Source organism: Fundulus heteroclitus, chromosome 23, assembly GCF_011125445.2.
Source record: "Fundulus heteroclitus isolate FHET01 chromosome 23, MU-UCD_Fhet_4.1, whole genome shotgun sequence".
Taxonomy (NCBI): Eukaryota; Metazoa; Chordata; class Actinopteri; order Cyprinodontiformes; family Fundulidae; genus Fundulus; species Fundulus heteroclitus.
In genome coordinates, this window is record NC_046383.1 from 30,978,526 (window position 1) to 30,996,851 (window position 18,326).

The following is an 18,326-nucleotide window of genomic DNA, read 5'->3' on the forward strand; positions in this document are numbered from 1 at the left end:
AGAAACGCTCAGCACTGTTTCAAGCTTCCAGCAGTGTTGCCGGGTTAGCTTATGAGCGACTTTGAGCTTGTTCCTTTATACTGTTTAGAAGGTAGAGGTAATAGAGCTGGTTGCTTGTTTCTCCTGCAATAACTGGCAACACCGTAGTGGCTTCCCAACTCACAAGCAATGTTTTTTTCTAAATGCTGTGGTCTGGGCACAGAGAGTTAGAATATTCTTCTCATAAGCTTCCACACTGCCATCTAAAAGTTAAAGTTTAAAAGTAATTTATTCTGAGCTAAAACAGCTATACCCTCAATCATGCAGGGCAGCGCATGTTCATCATGACTCATGTTCCATGTGTGCCTGCAGCACCTTTTGTCTGAAGACACGTGACACAGACTGAGTAGCTGCCATTTGTTAGCGGTTAGCTTCCTCAAATGTCCTTATTTACCTTCGGCTAACGGCTGTGAAGCTAAAATTTTTGTGCAGAATATGTGTTTGCGAAGTTAACTTTTTGGTTAGCTTTTACCACCACTGCATTCAACCGCATATTCAGAATGTATACTTGAGCGAAATTTCATTGCATCGTCGGAAAGTGGCAGCCAGGTGGGCTGATGGAGAATTCGGCAGTGCCGAGGTTGAACAGAAATGGTGCCAGCACCCTACCGTGCTCTCATACAGCAGACCAGCCTGTTAGAGATGGTGGTAGTTTAGTCTTGACTGCTCCAGTTTGTCCTGCGGGAGTTGTGGTTCGTCGGTGTTGAAAGCATTGGAGAAATCAAAAAACATAATCCTCATGGTCCTACCCGGTTTCTGCAGGTGGGCCAGAGCTCGGTGTAGCAGGTAGATGATGGCATGCACCCCAATGCTTGGCTGGTAGGCAAACTGCAGTAGAGTCAACGGAAATGGGATAAAAAGCAAAAACATATGGAAATGTGCAATAAATAAAAATGTTTATGACTTGCTCCTGGTGTGGAGCTGAAACAGAGGTGACTCCAACTGGTGGAGGTTCAGGGAACCCCCTGAACCGCTCACCGTGGCAGAGGTTCAGGGGGTTCACGAGATTGCCCTGGTTGTCTTGCTGTCTGAGTGTTTAGTGAGCGGGGTCTAAAGTCTCTTTGGAATGTATTGTAGTGTGGAGGATAGGTCTGGTACAGTGGTAGCTGTGACTTTGTGTGTGTGTGTGTGTGTGTGTGTGTGTGAGGGGGGGGGGGTTAGGTTACATGGTACATTGTTCTGTTGTACATGGCCAGTATTTTTTGCACATTTCTTTGGCAGTGTACCGATGGGACCAATGAAATCGGGGTGCCCAAATACTTCAGTTTAATCTGTTGCTTTCGAAGGGTGGAGCTTGACCCTTCATTTCGTATTCCTACTCAGAACGCCACACAAAGCCAAAGCTGAAGGCAGCACAGTCAAATTTCAATGCCTATATTACCAATATCTGAACTTTGTCTCTGCTGCCCAAACACAGGCACACTCACACAAACACACAAATAAAACAATCACTCAGGGGAAATGATGGGTCACTGTCATCAAATAGTAAAGGTGTGCTTTAGAAAAAGACAGTGTAAATCTTACATTCACCCCAGAACAGAGATTCAGGGTGAGTTGTGCTCACTTTGAATTTGTCATGTCAAACACATTACCATTTATTCAAAAGTTCTCAAAAATAAGAGCTCCACTCATGTGTCATGCACAACGCTTTCATTAAAAAGTTCACTCTCCAACTCAGTAGGTGGCACTAACCCCTAAACTTTGTAAGCAAGCTGCAAAGAAGATCCACAGGAGCATTGCAAAAATTTGGCCTCTAAAGGAGGCCAAATTTCCCTATTTTGGGACAATAAAACAATTTCTTATCTTAAAGCCTAATGCATCATCTTAATCCAAAACAATTTGCTGTGGGCATAGATAATAGCGCTAACATTTGCTACAACAGTTCTGATACAGGTTAAGAGACAAAAGACTGTAAATTCACATTTATGTCTATTTATTGATTCAGTTATCAATCTAAGGCACAGGTCAAGATTAGGTGTATCCGCAACAGTATTTTGTCATTTAGGCTGTGCTTCCACATGGAGGCGCCGTTTTGGAAGACTGTAAACAGATAATTTTTTAAACTGGGACCCAGAGTAAAAAAAAAAAAATTCAAAACGGTGATTTCATTTCAATAACATCTTTTTTTTAAAAGATGAAGTTGTAGCTTGATGTCTGATTTCCCGGCATGGTGCTGGCTGCTTGCAAAATGTTCTAATTATAGCTCTTAGCTCCTAGACTGCTGGGCGGATTTTGGACAATCTCTGACTTATCACGCTACGGTAACACATATAGATTATTATAGTCACAGGAGTGCTTACAGCCTTCCGAAAATGAACTACAAAGTGTGCACTCTCTTCCCTCTGGACATTTTCTTTAATTTCTGTAGGTTTGGCTGTGCATATATGTCATGCAAAGGATTGTGGGATTCCCTATAGGTCCTTAGCGCCAGTAAGGGACATCATAAGCTCCCTATTCTAAAGGAGCTATAAGAAGCATACAGGCCCCTTTCCCTACCCCCTTCTTTACTGTTGGCACTATCCAGACAGCACTTATCATGGTGACTCTCATGCACTTACGCTTTGTCTGAAGAGTCTTTACCCAATGGACTCTTTCATTTGCAGCTACTGAGTTTACTTCAAATAAGTTCTCTGCTCTTTACATGCCCAGTAATTTTTCTATACTTCTTTGGCAGTGTCTCAGCGCCACCAATGGGCTCAGCATGCCAACTACAGCCTTTTCAGTTCTCCTCTCATGTGGACACACATTTCTTTCTTGAATTGTTATAAACACTTACTGGGTTCATCTCCACGTAGACCATTATTATTAAAGTGTCAGAAACTCCTGTTTGAAATAATTAATTTATTATAAATAATAAAGATGTGGTCTATCTGGTCAATAAATTAATAATGTCAGTTTTGCCACAGGGTGAATATCCCAATTATTGATTTGATTGCTGATAAATAAGCTGTCAGAACAGAATCGTAAAGTCTAGTATGTATATATATATATATATATATATATATATATATATATATATATATATATATATAGATGGATAGATGGATAGATAGATAGATAGATAGATAGATAGATAGATAGATAGATAGATAGATAGATAGATAGATAGATAGATAGATAGATAGATAGATTATGAAGGTGAAAGTGTAAACAGAGACTCCAAAACTGACAACCGGAAAAGCACTTAGGGTAGTAATAATATATTTAATACGTCTTTACAAACAGTAAAGAGGAAGAAGAAAAGGCCTTAAAGCAATATGTATTTCACTCTGAGCAAAGTTCTGCTACAAGCATCGCATTCAGAAGACTATAGAATCACACAAATGTTGAATATATAATAAAATACAAACATTGCATTTCATAAATTGCTGACACATTTAAATATGTATAAACTCAGTTTTATTCTTCTTATTATTTTATATATAAATATTTAATTAAAAGAGTTTATTCATTTTTTTGTATTTTGGCACTTTTGGTCCTCTATAAAGAGGACAGTGCCCCCCCAACAAATTTAGGAAAGCCAACTGAGAAACAAATAAAAAAAAAAAATGTGTCGTAGAACAGTTGCCGCCATATTGGACTGAAACACAGACGGGATTTGTGGAGAAATCTCTCAGATGTTAAGCTCCCGCTATCACACTATCCAGCGGCGGATGCACGACTTTAAACACCGGGGCATGTGGCCTGCTTGCCGTCTGGGCCTTCTTGCATATGCGCGTGTGTGTGTGTGTGTGTGTGCGTCTGTGAGTTGCCGCGCAGGCCTCCGCCTCGCAGTCATACGGTGTGTGAAGGCAAACATGTCCTCGAAGGCAAAGAAAGCCCCTCCATTCTTGAAGCGCTTCCTCCCATCCTCTGCCTTGCGATAGAAGCCATTCGCGCAGACCTCAGAACATCACCGGCTCCAAAAATTCCAAGTGTTCTGCGGCCCCGAATGGCGTCACCCGATTGGCCGAGCGCCTATCAATCATGCCTTTAGCCGCACCCCTCCCCCCATTCAACCACTCGCCTCTCTGTTCCAGTGTGTTTACTACACTGCCGAGCATAAGGGGAGACACTCGTCTTCACATGCACTGAACCCGCTAACAAAACCAGTTTCTAGTTGTATCTGTTAGCGAACCTCCAAGAGATCAACATGCCCAAGAGAAAGGTACGTATTCTCGAAATAATAAAAATATTTTGAGGGACAAATCGGCCATTAATGCAATGCAAACGATTGTGAAGACATCCCTCAGAGACATTACTTAATTATAACGCAACGAATGACCGTCCTCCGTCGCTGGGAATTTTTGCCTGTGTGTTACATATAATGTGCATTTTTTGTGCGTTGGAATGAATATTTTCCCGCTCGAATAGGGCCTTTAAAGCTCGTGTGGAGTGCGCGAGCCGCTGTCCTCTGGGGGAGTCAGAAGTCTCTCTCGGTCTCCATGCAGTTAAAGCACAAGCAGCAGCCATGCTTTGCAGCTCTCTTCCACCTTCGTCGCCCGACCTACCGAGAACAAAACGCGTCGCTTATCGCCGCGGGGCCACCGAACCGCCGGGAAGTGTTGCCAGAAAATGCCCCGGAGCCCCCTCTTTGCGCTTTGACCGCGAAATCGAACATTGACCGCCGCGTTTCGGCAAAATTTGATATTTTCTCTCTTTGTTCGTAGTCCCAAATGGCTGCAGTGGCGCGCCTCTGCCGCCGGGAGGCGCCCACGAGCCCCCCTCTCGCGGGTCCCTCCCCCCTCCTGAAACACTCCCGCGCCAGCGTTCAAATCTGAGCTGCATGCATTGAATGAAAGCGCTAAAGGGGAGATAGGTGGGGGAAAGCAGGGCCTGGACCCTGGAAATGTGGCTCCAGGGAGCCGCATGGCCCCATTCCTGCAGCCTGTTCCCGTATTCACGCTTTAAAGCCACATTTCAAGCCTGCAGCCCATCAAATCTACCTGGATTAGGAATTTTTCTCAGTTTTCGTCTGAAACTGAAAAGTTTTTTCAGGAAGTTTGTAACTGATTGGGATGTGCGCCTGAACCATGCAGGAGCTGTTTGCTGCAAACATAAACTCAACAATAAGCCCAGGGATGTGATTTATTGCCTGTTTCCTCATTTTGACCACTTATTTCTGTTTTTCAGGCACAGGGAACAGAAGGAGGAGAAAAGGAGGAGGTAAGCGGAGGGCTCGCCCCCTAACTCTGCTGAATTAAGACGCAATCAGTTCGCAGGGGTCTGCACGTTGTTTTCAATCGCATCGAAATGTATTTTTCCACTAATTGTAGCCTTTTATCTGAACATGAATACTATCTTTCTGTTGCAGCCCCAGAGGAGATCAGCTCGGTTATCAGCGGTAAGAATCTCTCACTAGTCATACTTATTTAAACTAATTTAATTAACAAACATACAATACATCATAAAAACCCTTCAAAAGTACTTATACACTTGTCACTTTCAATAAATACAACAGGATTCCCCTTAGAGAGTGAATAGAAGGCCTTTAACGTCCTCCTCTTGCTTTTTAAACCCGAATCACGTTGATCCAAAACTAGTTTTACTGTTATTTTAAATAACAAAACCGTAGAGCAAATACATTCCTTTTCAGGTACTGTCCACAACACGAGAATTTTATATTGTGCAACTAAAACTGATCGTAGAAATCAAAATAAGCTTTCAAAGTAGGAACGCAGCTAGAGACCCGAATAATTGAGTTTAACAAAAACCCAAGTGTAGGGACAGTGGCTTTGATGCATAAATATAAACGATCATGTAATTTACGTTTCTTTTTTTTTTATTCAAAACTACTATTTATACCTAAATAAGCAGCAGACTTCTCTCCTATCTGTTATTGTAGAAGGAAAACATGAAACGCTGCCAAAATCAGAAGGTTAGGCCTCCTGAAAATGGAAAAATCATTATTAGTAAGAAAAAAATCATGATTGGAGCATCTCTGATACGTCAGATGTTTGGGATTACCAGGAACAGTCCATTGATTACCTTTAGGGGGTAAGAAGTAGACATTTAGTCACTTCGTTCCTCTTTAAAACTGAAATATCAAAGCGCCAAACTATTTAGCGTATTATTTCAAGAGTTAAAGTGTAAGATTACCTTCAGAACGCACAACTGGTGTTTGAGGAACTGTTCATAACATGGTAATTGTCTGTTAGATGGTAAGGTGGCGCGTAATGCAACCAACAAGACAAACTTAACTTTAAAAGCACATAAAGCTGCAGTTAAATGCAAAAAAATATCTTAGACGAGATGCTTTACGTGCATTTATGTTATCGAACCTGAATTAAAGTGAGAAACGAGTCATAAGTACCCGATCACCCTCAGCCTTTCCTCTGCTTTAATAATTAGGCGCTAAATAAAACGCCTGCAAGCGTGCAGAGAAAGCACCGTTAAAGTGATCGGCTGCCTTTTCCTGAAAGTTTTCCCTGATTCTTCCCCAGAAGCCGGCTCCTCCCAAGCCAGAACCAAAGGCCAAGAAGGCGGCAAAGGTGAGGACGGGCCAGGGGCGGGCGGGCGGTCTGAGAAGGCGCCGGCTGCGCGGCCGTCGGCTCACCCTTTTCCCTGCTTTTCCCCTTCCACAGAAAGAAAAGGCGGTGAACGACAAGAAGGAGGACAAGAAGACCAAGAAGGCGAAGGAGAACGCCGAGGCGGAGGCCAACGAGGAGAACCACTCTGAGAACGGCGATGCCAAGACCAACGAGGTGAGGCGGCGTTGGGACTGCCCTTCGCGCTCTCGCCGCACCTCCGGCGAAAATGGCTGATGTTTTCTTTCCGTCTGAACCCGCAGGTGGAGGACGCCCCCGAGGAGGCCAAGGAGGAGGCCAAGTCCGAGTAGCACCACTGCCCCCCCCCACCCCGCCCTCCCCCAGGTTTCCTCCTCCCCCCCCCCTACAGCCACCTCCCCTCTTCTTCTGCCCCATCCCTCAAGTCTCTCACATGGTTTCCCTCCGAGGCGTATTGTTAACAGAGGAATATTTTTATCAATGATTTTATAAGTATCCGTACAGATTTTTAGCACAAAAAAAAAGCGATGCTGATTATGGAGCGCCTTGCAGATTTGCAGTGGTCATATCAAGTGTCTGCGAGCAAGGAATAAAGAGAAAAAAAACCACACTAAAATCTTTTTTAAATGGCATTTCATGATTGTTGAAGGCTTGTTTGGTGTAGAAAGCGCGTCCCTTCGCCGGATTGGCTACGTCGTGAGTTGTGTGTTACTGTTGTTTATTTGCCCCCCGTTCTCCCTCCTCCTCCTGCTCTGTCCCACAAATTAGACCCCCTCCCCACCCCCACCCCCTCCCGACAGATCAGCCTTTGTCCATCTTTTATTAACGGTTCAGCCATGTTAATGTGGGTGATTCTTTTAGACCTCTAAATGTGCAGTGAGTTGACCCTCTCTCTTTTCTTCTTTTTTTTTTTTGTTTGTTTTTATGGTCTCGTTTCTTTTCTCTTTTTATTTCACTTAAAACTGTGTTTTAAACAAACAAACAACAAAAAAAAAAGGTGTGTTTAAGCGTGTTGTCCATAAGAAAGAGGAAGACGAACAAGTGAAACATTCCGGGAACATCGATTGCCTCCGACCCGTCTCCTAGACGACCCTGCGTGTTAAATAAGATAAATAAATAAATAAAAAAACAACAAAAAAAGCAGCTCCTGCTCCATCCGGGCTGTCGCGTCGGCTTTTCTAAACACTCGGTTTTGGTTGTTTTGGGTATTCTTTTTTTTTTTTTTTTCGGGTATTTCTTTTTTGTTTTTCCTTTCATTTTGTTTTTATTGAATTTGGATTCCTTCTCTAACTAATGCAGGTGTCTGGTCCCTCTCTTATGTTCTGAAATTCTCTTAATAAAAACAAGTCCTGGAAATTTTCCTCGAATCAGCGTCTCTGGTGTGCTTCTTCCTTTCAGCCTAATGCTCTCCCCCCCCATACATAAGGGTGTTCTCATTAATACCGCCGATCTTTAGCAGCAGCTCACGCGGTTCAGTCTGATGCTAAGCTTCATTAGCACGGCGGCTGTATATTATAGAAATCACTGCTTTGGCTAGTTATTTTCATGTGCTGGATCATTGGGTGCTAATTTTTGTAGGTTTTGACAGTTTGTTTTGAAACTATGCGGTAACGCCGCACCCTATAAACAACCATTTCCCCATATGAGGGACTGCAGAACGCACCGATCCCACCGTGCCTGCTTTGCCTAGTTAAACAGATAAAACTTTCCCTGTTTGCTAAGTGAGGTTTTAACTGAATAAACCACAGGTTGGCATAAATCCACTCATCCACCCTGACTTTATCCTTCTGAGTTACTAAAATGCTCCAGAAAATGACAATATACCCAACGACTGACCGGAGGCCTTCAAAGCCTTCTGTAATCCTGACTTTCAGCCTGTATGTCCACTCAGAGGGGTTGAGGGGGCATCTTTCCCTTTTCTCCCTCTTTTCCGGGTTGAAACCCTCTGTGAACTCATGGATGAGTGCCGTGGCCCATATTCACCCCCAACAACCCCCCGAAGCAAAAGATCACAGGCGTATTTAGCAGCATGGCATAAAGGCAGCTCCAGATTTAGTTTCTGCACAGACAGGAATGAGGCGTTGCATACAGCCCAAGAAAGCAGGCAGGGCTTTTCCAGTGTGTGCATCTGCTGCTGCCTGCAGCACTAACCGTGCAACGGGATCGACTGTATGTGCACGTTTGCTGCATTCTTTCCTTCGTGTCCGCACCCAGTTTTTCCCCATGTTTGCCCTGAGGTGAAAATGCACATGGATTCACACGTGTAAACGGGGAGGTGACAGTGATGCAATAAGCCCCTTTCTGAAAATGGAGCATTCTTTTTTTTTTTTTTTTTTTAAAGGATTTCAGGGGTGCAGCATGGCTGCAGCCAGCCCTCTCGTTTATACCTCAGGGCTAAGCTTCGTGTTCTTTAAGCCCCGCATCCCTGTGTGGATTCTCCAGGGACTCCACGTTTTGTTTATAGACCTCTTTTCTCCCGCTATTGTCTGCCGCACTCTCTGCGCCTCTGACCTGCATTGTCATGGCCGAGGACCGGACACCATTTTGTCGAAACGCTGTGCCGGCGGAGCGACTGTTGCGCCTTTGCGCCACTAGATGGCAGCATTGCCCCGCATTTGCAGCGGCAGGCGCAGCGGCGTGAAACGCCCCCTCGTGGAGCTTTGATTCCCCAATTCCTCTTTATTACAGACATTGTCTGTCCCAAAACATTTACTAATAGATCATATAAGACGATTCACACTTCTTTTATCATTTCTCTCTCACTCACACACCCCTTTTAAGGAAATCATCCAGTCGTGTATTTTCTGATCTCTAACACGTGTAGGCCTACACTGACAATAACAATCAGCTGGGAATGAACTGTGGATTTCCACTTAAGGAGTTCACAAAAGTTGGTAGTAGTACGTGAAGGAGAAGAAAAAAAAAAAGCTCCCAATTCTGTCTGTGCTCCCAGTGTCTGGTGTGACATCACAAAAGGCAGGGGAAACGAGCTGATCAGCCGGCATCCGAGATAACACTGGTGATTAACTCAGATGTGCTTAGACAGATGTTTTGAGGCTTCTGAGTTGCGACTTATGTGTCTGAGGCAGAGTTTGTCTTTTGATGACCCTCCCAGGCCAACTCTAACTGTTGTAAGTGTGAACGTTTTCAGCTGATTGGGGTTTTGTGCACATTTGCCACTCGTAAAATGATGGATCGAGGTGCTCTGGTTGTATTATCTTGAACAATTATGTTATTTACCGTTACAATGACGCAGCATGCAGTCAAAGCTCCCACTGTGTCAGCTTACAGGAACAAATTATTCCCTTCTGACTGCCGAGCAACGGGATCTTTGATCCCACCGATGTTAACGGCAGGGATGGATGTACTTCAGGTGTGTAGGCTACATGGTGGGGCTAACGGGTAGCATTGGGCTCATTATAAGTCCATCTACCTGTAATCAAACATTGTTGGGAGTTAAAAACCTCTCATTGGAACAAATCTGCCCTGGTTGTCATCTGAAACCCCTTCCATAGGCCTTATTGTTGTCTAATTTTTCTACGATTCATGAGCGTAATAGCTCGAATGATTTTCCTGCAGCCGCAATACCAGGGGGAGAAAAAGCTAAAGAAGAGATTTGATCAAAATTTGCAAATAAAACAAGGAAGTAAAAGCAAGAAAATGTAAAGGGATCTACTCAGAATGGCTCTGATCAGCTGCCTTGTGCCTTACACGATGTCCCCAGAGGGATGTGCTCGTTGAAGCTGGTTTTTAGGAGGTAGATTTTGTCTTGATTAGATCACAGAATACATCTAAAGTAACTATTATTGATTTTACAGAACAGTCTGTCTGCAGGCTTCAATGTTCTGTTTCAGCATCAAATGTTTAATGCTTTCGCTTTTCAATTTAACATTGAGGGCCCATCACAGTCAGGCCCACTCTATGGATCCAGCATCCGTCGCCCTGTGTGGGATCTGTCGATAGAAACGCGGTGATGTGAGGAGGAACCAAAGTAGGAAAAACAAAAAAAAAAAAACATGTTATTGATCGGGAAGAAAGTTTCAGATCTCAGTCACGGTGCTTCCTCTCATTTCTGAACCTCCTTCTCTCATCTGTCCCTGTGATGTTCCTCGGCTCCCTGCACTTTTCACTGATCCGTTCATTCATCCCGTCTCCTGTGATCAGCCCTCTGACTCATTAACGGCTTTGATACTAAGACACAGCCACATGCAGCTCTGTCTCCTAGACGGGCATGAGAGAGCTAATCAAGCAGTTTTTATTTCTGCCCGCTTAGCTGTCGGTCTGACTGTCAAATCTGTCAGCAGAACAGTGGTGGACAGTGGTGCATGAGAGAGAGCCCCTTCACTGCCGCATAGATATAGATAGATAGATAGATAGATAGATAGATAGATAGATAGATAGATAGATAGATAGATAGATAGATAGATAGATAGATAGATAGATAGATAGATAGATAGATAGATAGATAGATAGATAGATAGATAGATAGATAGATAGATAGATAGATAGATAGATAGATAGATAGATAGATAGATAGATAGATGATTGTGCTTCAACTGTGCACACCACATGGGGGTGCTCATTTCTATCACAAGGGCCTAAAATATAATCTGTTTTTAAAAATATATATTTTTTCTTATTTAGAAATGACTGTTAAAAGGAAATAAAGAAAATTGTTTAAACACTAAATGTATTAATTTAGTAATTTCAAAGCTAAGTGGCCTAGAAACAGATACTTGGGCATATTAACCTGCACAACAAGCCAGACCTTTGCTAGACCAACCATAACACAGTGTCCTACTTTTTTAAAGGGATAAATAAACTATTAACACATTCTCTTGGTGCACACAACGCAAAAAAAATTAAAAAAATAAAATAAAATAAACAAAAAGAAGAATGCCCCCTTAAGTAAGAATTCTGTGGCCGAGCAAACCCTGAGATCAGCATTCAATATGGTTGAACACTGTAATGTAGGGCATGTTACCAGTATGAACTAAGCACGTCTAAAGGCCAGTAACTTTTAAAACCAGCGGCACACATAGTGCTGTAAAACGTCTATTTGTAAAAAAAAAAAATAATAAAAAATCCTTCGGTGTTTGAACACATAAAGTAAAGAGAAATATGTTGTCACTGGCTTGTGTTGCTATTTTGAGCTCACGCCTAACAATTAGCAAATCCCACTGTCTTCTTGTTTTCAACTAGGATGCTCTCAACCTAGGTGACAATATTCCAACGCAGCTCGAACACATCAGTACATACGTCCCACTTTACTGGGCAGCGGGGACCGCACAACGCTAGAACTCTGTGAAAGTTCGCTAGCAGCCCAGACTTTTGCTCAGTGGTGACAATAAAAGTCCCATTCAGACGGCTGGACCAAACACGCAGCACACAAGGAATACTGTGAGTCAGATCATGAAGAGAGGAGGAAAAGCAACAAAGAAGAAATTCAATATGAGGAAATTAGCTGTCACCCCCATTTAGACAATTTGTCTCTCAGGCACCACAAGGATACATCAACTGCACTGACAGCCTGGTGGAAAAAAAAATAAATACATTGATGGTGTGCTGCAGGGTGCCATCTTTACATAATTATACTGTGAAACATTCAGATAGGTTTTCTAAAGTAGGATAAATAGATTAATCAATGACGTTGGGTATAAAAAGTCTACACCTCCCTGTTGAAACTCCAGGTATTATTATTATTATTATTATTATTATTATTATTATTATTTGCTTTTATGCAATACAGTATATCCTATATAATGTCCCTATAAAAATTTAATATTTCAAAGGGAAATTTTAACAATAAAAATCTACAACATCCTGTTTGGATGAGTGTGGACACTTATACTATGTCAAGCCTCATTTTGACTAAATTCTGGCATTCAGTATTCATGATTAAAACACCTGGCATTGTTGTGAAGCTGATTAATTATAAATAAAGTTCAGCTGCTCTAATGGGATTTTTCTTGACATTTGCATCATTTGCCTCATTTAGCGAAAGCCATGGTATCAACCAAGAGGAGGGCGCCAAGGATGCACCGCTTCCTACACAGTAAAGACAAAACACAGAACAACAGAGGCGTTGGCAGTGTGAACATTATTGACAGAATCTGGCCGGGAAGCTGCCAGCGGCTTATTGTTTCCTAATAAACTCATTGAAAAACTCATGAAAAATGTAAGTAATTATGAATACATTTGTTTCTGTATCTCCTATTTTACTTCAGTGATGATATATGAATACAGGTTTTTTTTTTTTTTGTGGTTTTTTTTGGGAGGGGGGAGATTTCTGTTATTGTTTGCTACATTTTGGCACATTTGGCATTTCATATTGCCAGACTGGACACATTTGCGTCTCCCACCACTATCAGAGAGCTATATCAGCCAGATCCCCACTGCTGCGGCATTTTGATCCCATTCTCATTTTTTTTTCTCTGGTCACTGAAATTTTAGCCCAGCGGTGCACAAACGTCCCCCACAGCTTGCTCTCATTTTTTTCCCTCTGATGGTGACCGAAATAGACACCTTTTGTTTTGTTTTGTTTAAAGGAACTTTGCACATCACATCATGACATCCCACGCATTTTCAGCCCCATGTCCACTCTCCTTGCAGTCATCTATTCGCGTCCACGCCGTTTTGGTCAAGGACTTGTGCTCACACCCCGCACAAGTCTGCGTCTGCTGCGCGCTCCGGTGTGCGCACAGATAAGGTTTGTGTGTGTGTGTGGATGGGTGGAAGGGGGTGGGGGTATTCAGAGCAAAGAATGAAGATGACCTTTTACGAGGAAGTGATTTAAATCGTGCTTTGTCGTCAGCAGAGACACTGCTGTGTGAATGTGGATGAGCAATTGTTGTGGAAAGGACGTCACGCCGCGCGTTTTTATTTTTTTTCCCCTCCCCTTTCGCTCATGCGTAAAAAGCGACTGGACAAAGTGAATAGGAACGAGTCGCCGACAGGTACGCACAGGTCACATTTGGTGTGAGAAAGCTCAGGTCAGATGTCGCCTCTCTGAACCTGTGAGACCCTCGGAGCTCGGAATGAGCAGATGTTTTCTGGCCACATTCTAATAATAACGCGGACGTTGCTGTCTGGCTGTCCTAAACTGTTTGTGTTCCACGGGTCTTGTTTATCCGCCAGACTGGGTGCGTTCTCTCTTGTGGGTGGAAAGCCACAGGAGCGAATGGGAAGAGGCAGGATGAGACAGAAGGGGTGGCGGTGAAGAGAAAAGAAGAAGAGCGTTAGGAGATGGAAGAGGAAAAAGGATGGGAAGTGTGCAGGGGGAGAAGGGCTGGGTGCAGATGGGGATCTATTCTCTCTGTGCAGGAGACAAGATGGAAATGAGTCGGCGTCCGTGACGTCAATCAGTACACACACACACACACACACACACACACACACACACACAGAGAGAGAGAGAGAGAGAGAGAGATGAACCTTTCCTCTCCCAGTCCCCCATGCTAATGCACACAGCAGCAGTGGGTTGAATCAAAGCCATAAACATAAACAGGATCACACACCTGAGCTTCATCCCTGACCTGGCTCATTATCTCCCACTCCCATTTCCATCATTCATACACACAAAAGCAATTCTTTCACCCCCCCACCCCCGGCTCCATATATAGCAAAAAGGTGAGTATTTTCAAACCTCCGTCAGGACTGGGCTAAAAAAAAGTGGCTTTGTCTATTTTAAGTCAGCCCTTTCTCAACAAATAGGATGCTTTGACTAAAAGACTGGGTTTACAACTGAAAAAAAAAACAAAAAAACAACAACCTTTGTTAGATGTTAATGCAATAAACTGGCACAAAGTTCTCTGTGATGTGGAGTGTAAGGAAAAGTTTTTTTTACAAATGAAGATCATTTAAAAAGAAAACCGTATTTAGGCCATTTTACTGTGATTCCCCTAATTATGGTCAGGTATAAGTGACTGCCTTTAGAAATTGCACTAAGCAAACAGTCTATCTGTGTGTAATTTAACGTCAGTACAAAACCCAGCTCTTTTGTGAGGGTCTCCGAGGCTTGTTAGAGAACATTAGGGAACAAACAGCCTCACGGAGACCAAGAAACGCAGCAGACAGGTCAGGGAGGAAATTGCAAAGAGGTTTCAAGCGGGGTTAGGTTATAAAGTGATATCCCAAATTAGGAACATCTCACAAAGCCCTGCTGGGCCCATCATTTAGAAATGAAAAGAGAATAAGGCAACTGAAGACACGATCATCCTCCTGAAACAAGAGGCCAGGCATGGACTTTAGAGAAGCAGCCAAGAGGCCCACAGTAACTTTAAAGACGTCCTGCTTGTGGTTTGCTACAACCCATGAATAGGACACAGCAAACACGCGTAAGAAGGAGCTCTGGTCAGATAAGACCAGAAATCAACTTTTTGATCCACAAACACCACGTGTGATAGAAAACCAACACTGCTCTTCCCCCTGGGCATGGTGGTGGCAGCAGCATGTCGCAGGAATGCAAGAAGACAACCGTAAACATACAGCCAGAGCAGCAGCAGCAGACAAATTTAGACCAAAGCATATTCCTGTGTTGAAATGGCCAAGTCAGATTCTAGATGTGAACCCAGTCGAGAATCTTTGGCCAGATTGACACATTACAAGATGCGCCCTGTCCAATCTGACCCAGCTTGGTATATTTTTTCCAGTGGACCAGCAGATATGGCAGGAAATGTTGGCTTTACAAAGCGAAGACCAAGTTTAAATGCATACCTCACTGTTTAGATTATTTCTGTTTCGAAAACCAGGTTTATGGCCTACTATTCCATTCCAATATGTCGTGCTTTATGGGTATTACTTCACAAAATGTGGAGATTTTCAGTCTGACTAATTTTGCAAAGACAGACCCCCTAGCTTCTTAATACAGGCGCTTCCATGGCATTTTAAAACCAAACGTTGCAGAAAAGCAGCGTTTTACCTCCAGAGTGTTACTATTTGGGTATTGCCTAGTGAAGAAAAACTGCAACCCATAACTACAGTCCGGCCAGCTGCGCATCCAGCGGTGATACCTGGGCCGTTGCAGATCTGCCGCCCCTGTCCGCCTGATTGATCAGCTCTTACGTAACCGTGTCTCTCCGTCACGTGGCCGTTGTGACAGACATTGTGATCTTTTTATGCGGCATTTGGTTTGCATAATTAACAAAGTCAGGTCTCAGTGACCCAGAAGCCCCAAAATAGATCCGGCACCACGGAGACAAGCCAGTGGCCAGGAGGCACAGACATGATTTGCATTTGTGCACGGCTTCGGATTGCGGTAAAGTGCATTTATAAGATGGTTGGCACCCTCTGAGTGTGTCGGAGGAAAAAAAAAAAAAAGTATAAATTGCTTCACGTCGTTTGACTGACAGCTCTGACTCCTCAAGGCTTTGTCATCCACGGCCCGCGTGAGGCGTGTATATACTTGGCAAGTTCTCCTTTAAGAAAGCATCCATCCGTGCCACAGAGTCGTGATAACGCAGGCTGCCATCTAGAGAAATCAAAGACTATTTTTTTTTTTTAAACACTCCTCGTCGCCTTCCCAATTTTTGCTTTTTAAGGTTGAATTGACTGGATAAAGCAGGAGCGCACCCAGTTTAATGTGCGGGGGCGAGGCGTGTGTGAGTGTTTCTAATGAGGGGAAACTGAGTGGGTATGGCATCAGCAGCCGCTGCCTTGCCAATCGTTCCATTTCTGTGAGTACAAAAAAAAAAAGAAAAAAAAAAGAAGAAGATATTCTTGGCTGTTTTTCATCAAGGGTTTTATCCTCATGTATCCTCAGCTGGAAGAGGACTGAGTCATAGCCGGCGAAGAAGCAGGTGGGTGGGAGGCACACTGTGGGTATGTGTGAGGAGTAGGGTGGGGGGGACTGGGGTGGGGAGGAGAGGTGGGGGGTGTTGTAGTGAATGAAAACAAAGTTATGAATGGCGGATACTATGCTCCCGTTTCATTGCCCTGCGGAGGAAAATAAAATCTGCTCAATTGATCTTAAATATGCTTTCTATTGCTGATTACTCCTATGTGGCAGGAAGCAATTTATAAAAAAGATTGTTATTTTTAATTTTACTATCCGGCTCCATATTGAGGAATCTAACATGGAGCCCGTTATGAAGAAATTAAATTTGAGGAATATAATCACGGGAGCAGGTTGAAGATGAATTGGCCGGCAGACATAATTATCCGAACTCGCACTTCAAACAGAGTAACATGTTTCATCTCTTACCCAATTAAGACTTGATGTGACACCGGAGTGTACCAGCATGCGTGCGCAGAGGGCGCCTCGGGTTTGAAACGCTCTGGAAGTGCGGCGTGCACCTTTATGTTGCTCAGGTCTGACGGACTGGCTCTGTGAGAGACAAAGTGAGGGACAGGCACATGGGTGTCTTTTTTTTTTGTCTCTATGAGTTTGAAAATGTTTGTTGAGCGTGGACGGGTGGGTAGGCCATTAGGGAAATTGATGTAAATGCAGCTGGGTGGGTGTGTGTGTACTTGTACTTGCAGCTGAGTGAGAACATTTCTTGCGCATATTCCTAGTAAAGTGAGGACTCTGATGTAAAGTGAAGATCTTTTTCTGGTCCTCACTATGTTTTGGGCTAGGGGTTAGACTTAGGACTATGGTGTCAATTAGGCTTAGGTTAGAGTTAGTGCGAGGCAATATAAAGGGTTGAAAAAGGGATTGAAGTCAAGGCACAGTCCTCAGTAAGCATTTAAAACAAGGATGTGTGTGTGTGTGTGCGTGCTCCTGCTCTGACATCACGGCTGCCGTCACTGCAGCCACCTCTCAGTGACTCCCCTGTGACTGAAGACCTGACAACCTCCCACGCTCTCCCCTGGCTTTATCTGTCACCCCGCCCCTCACTGTCCGTGCTTTGCTGTTCCCATCTCCTCCTCGCCTCTAAATTTCTCATCCACTCATCCCTCTTTATGTCCACTGTCGATGTGCTGTGATTACATTCGGCTCCTTTTCTCTCCCCCCCCCATCAGTATCTGCTTGTTTTTTTGTTTTTTTTTACCTTACTCCCCCGTATTCAGTGTGTGGGTCTTCCCTGTCTTCTGTCACGCTCTCTGCGCCCACAGTGCTGGCTGCCGGTGTCTCTATGGAAACCTCTAGTGGACAGGAGTGCCTTGGAGGTCCGTGAGACAATGATGCGGACCCCGCTTGATCGCAAGCTCGCTTTCTCTCGCAGGAAGGAATACGCGTGAACGTTAGTGCAAGCAAGAAAATGAAGACAAAAGCCCAAATTTGTTCGCAGCTGCATAACCGAACACTGGAAATTTTAGAAATATTTAAACCTTTAATTTGACTGTATTTGGTGAGTGGAGAAAGAAATCCGGCGTCTAGAAACTCACCGATCGCACAATTGTGGGACCTCCCAATGACCCTTCCAAACCAAACATAATTGATAGATTTTTTTAATGAATATGTTACTTTTTAATTAATCAGGCCTTCTACGAAGCTCTAATTCCCTTCCCGAGGCCCATTTCTTTTAGCGTCCCTTCAAAACAATGAAGACATAAGAACATGCCCAAGTCAGGCAGATACGTGTTGTTCTTAAGTGAGGAAATGGCTTAAAGAAACCAGCCAAATTGACATACTGAAATAAAATGCTGAATATTTCTAGATTTGTTTTTTCTTCCAGTGTGAGATTCTGCTTCTGCGAGGAGTACCAACAAATAGATCAGTGGCCAAAGATGAAAGGCAGCCACAATATGAAGAAGGTTTCTGATTGGTGTCAAACAGGAGGAAAAAAGAAAGGCAACAACAAAAAAAAAAAAAGCCAGGGGGTACCATTATTGCCTCATTACACTGCCGGTCTTCCCAAT

General features: G+C 43.6%; 1 protein-coding gene across 2 annotated transcripts; it reads left to right on the forward strand.

Moving 5' to 3' along the window:
• The first annotated feature begins 4,042 nt into the window (after window positions 1–4,042).
• On the forward strand, window positions 4,043–7,891 carry hmgn6 (high mobility group nucleosome binding domain 6). 2 transcript variants are annotated; one of them, XM_036127191.1, is made up of 6 exons: window positions 4,043–4,186; window positions 5,152–5,184; window positions 5,333–5,362; window positions 6,465–6,509; window positions 6,603–6,722; window positions 6,809–7,891. In XM_036127191.1, exons 1-6 carry the CDS (start codon window positions 4,172–4,174, stop codon window positions 6,854–6,856), a joined length of 291 nt encoding a protein of 96 aa, XP_035983084.1. In that variant the 5' UTR covers window positions 4,043–4,171; the 3' UTR covers window positions 6,857–7,891. The 2 variants fall into 2 exon arrangements, with proteins under 2 accessions (XP_035983084.1, XP_035983083.1); XM_036127190.1 differs by having other exon boundaries at window positions 4,046–4,186; window positions 6,462–6,509.
• The last annotated feature ends 10,435 nt before the right edge of the window (window positions 7,892–18,326 follow it).